Here is an 8498-nt window from a genome sequence, read left to right as displayed (position 1 = left end):
CAGACAAAATTAGAATATTTCCAAGTCTCGATTTCCTGGTGTATATAATGGGGATTATGGGAGATGTTTAAACAGGATAGGAATTACAGTGTCTTATAACAACTGATATTGTGATAATCTTGTAAAGTGTAAGATGATAGCAATTTGTAATATACTCTGTATCCTTGATATTCTATAGTTAGAATTTACTTACCTAGACCACTATACTCTGTTAAGTCTTCCACAGTATTTACCTAGGAATCTTCCATTTTAGGAGCAACATTGAGACACTATAGAGTGCAGTCTCCTAAATGTAAAACATCCTGCTTCCACCAGAGTGAAAATAGCATACGTGAGCTTTTCTCAAAGAATGTTCTAAGTCACCTGAATCAAAATATTTAGGGTTCTATCTAAGATGGGTTGCCAAATTATGAAATTGCTGCTGTGAACTTGTTGAACACTAAATTCTTAGCTACTCTTCTACACTCCTTGTGCCTGTTGACATAATTTGATTCTTCCTGAAATGCTTATTCATCCCATTCCTACCAGCGGAAACAGAATTGAGTCTCTGAGCTTCCTCCATGAGATGCTTACCTGTAGTTTCTCATTGAACACATTGACTGATTTTACCACTTCTTCTTCCATAAAACGTATAACAAGGGAAAGGGTTAGAACTCTAGTGCTGGGGAGTGTTGGGGTCTACAAATATGGGAAAGATTGACTGAGATGATGGGAAAGACTCATAGCTTGTACTTGGAATTCATTTGAAGTGAAGGTACAAAAGGTACTAGAAATAAAATCAGCTAAATGTGATGGTGTGTTCAGGGAGAAAATGCCATGAAAGTGTTCTTAAAGTACACTATGATTAGTCAGAAAAAAATGAATTCATGCCCCGCCCAGTACTCAACAAACTACTTTCTGTGGAGGAGGATTATGATATATTTAGATTCCGTATCAGGCAATAGCCTCTATGCAATGCATCCCAAGCTAATTAAAGTCAGTGTTACTTAGCGACCAAGTATAGGTCTGTCATGGTATGTGATAGCTTGAAGCTTAAAAACTAATTCCAAAACATAAAGACAATAAAACGTTTCATTGCTTCTAGAATATTCTCTTTATCTCTCCATCTGTGCATAACAATTCTGGTCATCCTTTACATTCCTAACCCAAAGACTCAGAGGGCTCTGTCTAAGATCCTGGGCCTCTGGAACTGACAATGGGGACTCTAGTCCCCAGCTCCCCACTTGCAGTGTTCTGTTCCACTCCCTTCATTTTTCTGAGCTAAGAGAGATCTGGAAAACATCCAGCTTCACTTCCTCCTGATCTATCAGCAAGTCCTGGGCATAATCATTGGCAGGCAGACTCTGAGGCCCAATGTTCTGTCATTTGATATGGTCTCTTCAGATGTTTCTGTTGCAACAGCACAGAACATTTAATTTGAGGACAATGGGGAAAAATGATTCTTTGAAAATAAACTACCACCAGCCGAAGGGATGTTCAAAAAGGCAACTGTCATTTTCAAACAATTTTGTTTTCTGCCAAGTTCAATACATGAACTTAGTGAAAAGTCTCCCTGGATTATAACAAGCACACTTTTGTTTTCTTCCACTGAAAACAAAAGATCGAGGCGCCGCCTCCTCCCAAGATTAACTATGTTGGGTTTCAGACTTTTTAAAAATTATTTGTTTTATGTACATGAATACACTGTAGCTGTCTTCAGACACAGCAGATCCCGTTACAGATGGTTGTGAGCTACCATGTGGTTGCTGGGTATTGGATTCAGGACCTCTGGAAGAGCTGTCCGTGCTCTTAACCGCTGAGCCATCTCTGTAGCCCCTGGGTTTCAGACTTTAGTAGGAATATTAGGAGTATTTGGCTGCTGTGGTCGGGGTGGCTGAGTTTGACTTGTTGGACTCAGAGAATGCTGGACCACCAACTCTTGAGTAATGTCTCCCTCCCCCTCCAACTGCCTTTTGTGCTTTTGTATCCCTCTTATACCTTGTAGGCTTTACTACTACCTACCGCCCCCTTCTGGCTGGGCATGAGATCCCCACCCTTGCCATGATCTCCAAGCCCTAAAGCTCACCCTTGCACACCTCCCATCACATCTGCCATTTATAGTCTGCCAGTCCCGCCTTCTCTTCCAACACCACCCTCTGAGCCTTCCCCCTCCCGCCCCTAGTCTTTATCCGCCACGGACTGGTCGCTTAAGGCCCAGAAGTCCACACTCCTGTGCTGGCAGGCAGCAGTCTCTCTCTCTCTCTCTCTCTCTCTCTCTCTCTCTCTCTCTCTCTAGGTTCTTCGGCCCCAGCACCGATCGTCCTGAGCTCGTCGGCTCTTTCCGCCCGACCTCGCGTTGTTCGCCGGGTCACGCCGCCACCACCTCCTTTGCCGCCAAGGCTCTCCGGACTCGGTAGGCTCCCCGCTGATCAGTCGATCGCTCTCTCGCTAGCTCCATAGCCTCCATCTCCCAGCGATATCATGCGTCAGGCCGACTCTCAGACGCAGCCCTCTCCCGCAGAGCAGGAGATGCTGCAGCCTGCAGGGGCCCTCCAACAGCTCGCCGCCCACCATGGGCCCGCAGCAAACAGGTAGCAGGAAGCGGAAAGCCGCCGAGGTCGATCAGGGCGCCGGGACTTCTTCCTCGCCAGGCCCTGCAGCGGCGATGGCGACAGTTGGGGCGGGCAATGCGGAGGGGTCCTTGATGCTGACCAAGAGGCCGCGGCAGCCCATAGCTCACCTCTCCATGGTGAACTACCTGAAGGGCCGCGCGCTAGCTGATGTACCTGGGGTTCCGCAGGCTTCAGGGTGATCCTGCGCAGTTGGCGGGTCCTCAGGGCTGCCCGAGCTGCTGAGGGAGAGCGCCATAGCTGACCCTAGGCCCACTCCAACAAGGTGTTCGCATCGCAGTGGCTAAATGCCAGGCAGGTGGTGTGTGGCACCAAGTGCAACACTCTCTTCGTGGTTGATGTCAAAACCGACCACATCATGCGCATTCCTCTGATGCGCGACAGGGTGCCCGACCTGTCCCGTGGCCCGCCCTCCTGTGGCATTCATGCTGTGGAGCTGAATCCCTCCAAGACCCTCTTGGCCACTGGAGGTGAAAATCCCAACAGCCTGGCAGTATACCAGTTGCCCACTCTGGATCCGGTGTGCCTAGGAGATTGCCAAGGCCACAGGGACTGGATCTTTGCCATTGCATGGATGAGTGACACTGTGGCTGTGAGTGGCTCCCGGGATGGCACCGTGGCGCTTTGGAAGGTGGATCCTGACATGTTCAATGGCAGCATTGCTTGGCACAAGGATGCAGGGCTCCCTGTGTATGCTCACATCAGTCCTACAGATATGGAGGCCATCCCCAAAGCCACTACCAATCCAGGTAACCGCAAAGTGCGAGCACTCGCCTTCAGCAACAAAAACCAGGAGCTGGGAGCCGTGTCCCTGGATGGCTACTTCCACCTGTGGAAAGCCCGAAGCTCCCTGTCCAGGCTGCTGTCCCTGAGGCTGCCCTACTGCCGTGAGAACGTGTGTCTCACCTACTGTGATGAGTTTTCCCTCTATGCCGTGGGTTCCCAGTCTCACGTTTCCTTCCTGGATCTCCGCCAAGGCCAGCAGAACATCCCTCCACTGTGCTCCAGAGAGGGAGGCACCGGCGTGCGTTCTCTGAGTGTCCACCAGCATATCGTCACCGTGGGAACAGGCCATGGTTCTCTGCTCTTCTATGACATCCGTGCTCAGAAGTTCCTGGAGGAAAGATCCGCGGCCAATCCAGACATGTTTCCCGTGCCCTCTGGAAGGAAGCTCAAGCTCACCTGTGGCAGCGGCTGGATCAACCAGGATGATCTCCTCGAGAATTATGTTGCTGGTGTAGAAGATTTCCCCAACGCACTCTACACCCACTGCTACAACTGGCCGGAAATGAAGCTCTTCGTAGGAGGGGGACCACTGGCCTCAGGCCTCCATGGCAACTACGCAGGCCTCTGGAGCTAAGAGTGATGCGACTCCTTCTCAAAGTATGGGTTTGTCTTTTAGTTCAATCTAATTGTACTTCATGTTGAGCATGCTGTTTTAATTTTTCTCTCTTTTTTTCTCTTTTTGTCCAGGTGGAACTGGCCCAGAGTATCCAGTGCGCTTCTCAGTAGAGAGAAAGAGATGGAACCTTCAGAAGTTGGCTTTGAGAATTTTCTGGACTTCCCCACCATTCTTTGGACTTTCCATGCATATACTTTCCACTAATTCTTGCTGTGTTGTTTTCGAGTGAGTGATCCATGTAGTCTATTATGGAAAAAAAATCCTGTTATAATGTTAGAATTGTGTAAGTGTTGTGTTACTATGATTAGCAGTTTTAAAGCTATTGTTTTTGGTTTTCATCTCGTGTGATATATTTAGAATATTTTCTAATAAACAGAGTTTGAACATCTGTTCTGGAGCACTAATCATAGTTTTGTAGCATTGGTCCAATTGTAAAAAAGAAAAATTCCATGTTCCAGTTGCCTACTTTTTGGAAATATGTCACTCATGAATTGTGATCATGGTGTATGTATATAGTTTGTATGTTGTTGGTGCAAAACTCACTTTTCTAAAAAGTTTATTATGTGGAAATAATTGCATAGAATCTTGTGTTTATATCAAAATCTCAGCTGACAAGGATGGTTTAGGTAGTCAAGTATTCTGCTCATTTGAGTGTGGAAGATGAATCCAAAAATCAGTGTTTTTCTTTCGAGCCTTATTTTAGTTTTTATGCTCTGTCTTCATATTGATCAAAGAATGTACTTGTTTTCACTTCTTGCCTTAGTACTATCAAGACTTGTGGATATATTTGAATGCTGTCATTTGAGTAAATTGCACAGAGTTTCAGTGCCATCATTCGATGCAGGGATATTAAGTACATAAATGTAGAATGTATGGCAGACAGGGCAGGAAATACACTGCTCTAAGGTATAGACTGGATATTTTTGCTGTTGCTATTTTTAATACCAAATGTTATATTTGAGCATATTTTAAACTTTCAAAATCTGCTTATGAGTTACGTTGGAAGGAAAAAACGTGCGAAGGAGAAAGTATGAGCCCATCCAGCTCACTGTGAGAGAAACTCCCCATCTTTGTAAGCTCCAAATGTTTTATTTTGTGAACTTGAAAGATTCATACTTAAAGTAGAATAGACATGTTACTAAAACCTCTGGTTCTATGCCTTTAAATATGATAATATGGGATCGTGACAATGCAGTATAATTTTCCAGTAGAGGGGCTGGGGATTAAAGAACTTAAAGTTCAGATTAAAGTTCGGATAAACAGAGATAATGGGATGCTGTGCGTAAGGATTGGTTTTTTCCCTAGGTGAGAAGACCAAAAATGAGAAAGGAGCCAGGCCTTGTTCAAAGCTGGCTAGGACGTGTTAACTGTGGATTGGTATTGGGTCATGTTTCCTTTTTCTTAAACATCAAACATGTATTTTGCCTTGGTGTTGACACACTACATGTTGTTCAGGACTAAACCTAAATTGTTGAGAGGATCTAAAGGTGAGTCAAGAATACACAGTGGTCAGATTTTCTGTTTGTAAAGATTATGCAGGTCTATTTCGTAGAATTATAAAGTTTTGCAACTTATCTGTGCATTTTCTTGCTTGCATGTATGTTTCCCACTCTGCTGCCAATGATTTCAGAGCAGAGGCTGTAAACTCATCTTTTCTTTCTTTCTTTGTATCCTAAAAAAAGCCAAACAAAGGCAATCAGTGATTATTGGACGATTTTGTTTTTGCCAATGGAAACCTGCACTTGAAATTGTAATAAATATTTGCTGTTGCATAATAAAGAACCTTGTTCTGTGTTCCCCAGCTCTGTTTTTCTTTAAAATTCCCCTAATTCATTTACAGGTCCTGCTATAGTACTTCATCCATTCTTAAAGGAGGTAATGTATGATATTTGAAAGATGAACAAATATTTACATCTCATGTATAACTGGATACTAATCCTTTAAAATGAAAAAAAAATGGGATTTGAGGATTTCTTTAAAACATTTGGTTTATTTTGAATCTAAAATAAAATTGGTTTTTTTTTGTTTATACATTTTCTTTTAAATTTAGAAATATATTTGTTTAAAAAATTAGCCAAATTATAAACTGCTTATTTTCATATGAGCAGTATGGTGTTTGGGGGGTGTGCAATTTATATAAATTGGGAAATTCAGGAAAAAAATCCTTCCATATTGGATGAGATTTCAGATAAAGCATAGAAGGCAAAGCTTTAGTCTCATTTTTTTCTCTGGCTTGGTCCTTTACATAATCACCAACTAACTTTCATTCTATTATATTTCAAGCTGTATCTTTTTGAAGACAATCAGGAGGCTTGGGCAAGTTTTAATAACGAAATAGCCTATTCTATTCCTATCTTATAAACATGTAATAATTTTATAATTATTAAATTCTAATGTTAAGTGTTCTACTGCAGTGCATGCATAAACTGAGTCAGAATTTCAATATACATATTTAATCTTTGAGATGTTTGTACATATATACATATATGTACATATATACAAATCCCCTCTAACTTTTTCCAGAATTAGAAATCTTCCTTACTGCATTTCCTTACAAACTTCATGTTTCCTCTAATTTTATCTCATTGAATGTATTTAATCCTGCCAGTATGTACCAGGGTGTTAGACCATCGAGAAGAATAATGGGTCTGAACCTTGGGTACCAACCTCTTTTGGAGAGGGGGAGGGTCACATAGTACATATTTGCATTACTGTTCACAACACTAAAATAATAGAAGTTATGAAGGAGCAATGAAATAGTTTTATGGTTGGGGGGTCACCACAACATGAGGAACTATATTAAAGGGTCACAAGGTTAAGAAGGTTGAGAAGCCTTGCTACTGGAGCATAGGCCACCTAGCAGGAGCCTTAGCCCTGAAGAAAACTGGTTCTCCATCCCCCCAGAGTTCTCAGCCGATATATATAAATGTTTACACTCCTCGGCTTCACCCTTTGAAATGAATTAATTTCTTTTTTTTTTAAGTTGGAAGAAAATATATTTGAAAGAGACATACCCACTGAGGGTCTGAGGATTTGGCTGAGTACATAAAAATGCTGCTATGCAAGTATGAGGACTCGCGTTTGGAACCTTAGCATTTACAGGGAAATCCAGGCACATGGTTGATTGTATAATTCTGTAGATGGGGGTCAGAAATAGACAGGTCCTAAGGTCATGCTGGCCAGCCTATTCACAAAGGCTAGGCTCTGATTCCAAGCACAGCAATAGAGGAAGTCACCAAATGTCTTGCTCTGGCCTCCACATACATTAGCATGCCACAGCACACTCATACACACACACCATACACATTGTGCAAACACCACACACACGCTTGTGCACAAATTCACTGCACACACACACACACACACACATGGCACACATACATCGCACACACACAGACAAACAGACCCCATACACTCTCACACACCACACACACACAAACACAAACACACCACACACAAATACACCACACACACAAACACACACACACACACACACAAACACCCCACCACACACACACACACACACAAACACACCACACACACACACAAAACACACACAAACACACCACACACACACAAACACACCACACACACACACAAACACACACACACACACAAACACACCACATACACACACACAAACACACCACACACACACAAACCACACACACACATTCATGACACACATACGTTGCACACACACAGACACACAGACCCCATACACTTACACACCACATACACACACACACACACAGAAACATCACACAAACACACCACACACACAAACACACCACACACACACACACACACACACACACACACACACACACACACACCACATCAGCCAATGAAAAAGAAACTAAAGTGCCTCATCTGGCAAAAAATACATGTGAAATATTTAATTTAAGCATTAATGGCAAACAAAATTGAATTATCCAGAGGCTGATTTAGTCTGCCTATAGTTAATGTTGAACCAGTTGTCAAAAACAGTCGATTCATTACTAATTTAGAAATGTTTCTGAAAAACAATTCACCAGGCACTGCTGGAAGTTTTTCTGAGAGCTTTGCAATTGCTGCAAGTACGTAACCTAGGTGCATTAAGCTTGTCCTCATGTAAGCAGCTCAGGGACAGAGTTCGTGCATCAAGAACATCATGTACTAATAGGAAAGGCAGAATAGAGATAGTACAGACCACAGGCGTTTCCTTTCAGGGACATTGCTTTTAAATCATCTCAAAAGGCTGCCTAGACAAATGCCAGCAGCAAATCACTGAACTGAGAATGGGATTCCCGTTGAAGGAATCAGAGAAAGAACTGGAAGAGCTTGAAGGGGCTCGTGACCCCATATGTACAACAATGCCAAGCAACCAGAGCTTCCAGGGACTAAGCCACTACCTAAAGACTATACATGGACTGACCCTGGACTCCAACCGCATAGGTAGCAATGAATAGCCTAGTAAGAGCACCAGTGGAAGGGGAAGCCCTTGT

The 8498-nt window shown here is 43.2% G+C and overlaps 1 protein-coding gene across 1 annotated transcript; it reads left to right on the top strand.

Annotated features, from left to right (window-relative positions):
• Positions 1 to 2285: 2285 nt before the first annotated feature.
• LOC116888291 (DDB1- and CUL4-associated factor 12-like protein 1) lies at positions 2286 to 4442 on the top strand. The gene is given in 5 exon segments (XM_032889565.1): positions 2286 to 2523; positions 2525 to 2848; positions 2850 to 2867; positions 2869 to 3992; positions 4083 to 4442. Coding segments are annotated over 4 exon segments (1506 nt in total). The 5' UTR covers positions 2286 to 2460; the 3' UTR covers positions 3970 to 3992; positions 4083 to 4442.
• The last annotated feature ends 4056 nt before the right edge of the window (positions 4443 to 8498 follow it).

The sequence above is a fragment of the Rattus rattus genome, chromosome X (genome assembly GCF_011064425.1).
Source record: "Rattus rattus isolate New Zealand chromosome X, Rrattus_CSIRO_v1, whole genome shotgun sequence".
Lineage (NCBI taxonomy): Eukaryota > Metazoa > Chordata > Mammalia > Rodentia > Muridae > Rattus > Rattus rattus.
This window is presented reverse-complemented; position numbering and strand designations above follow the sequence as displayed.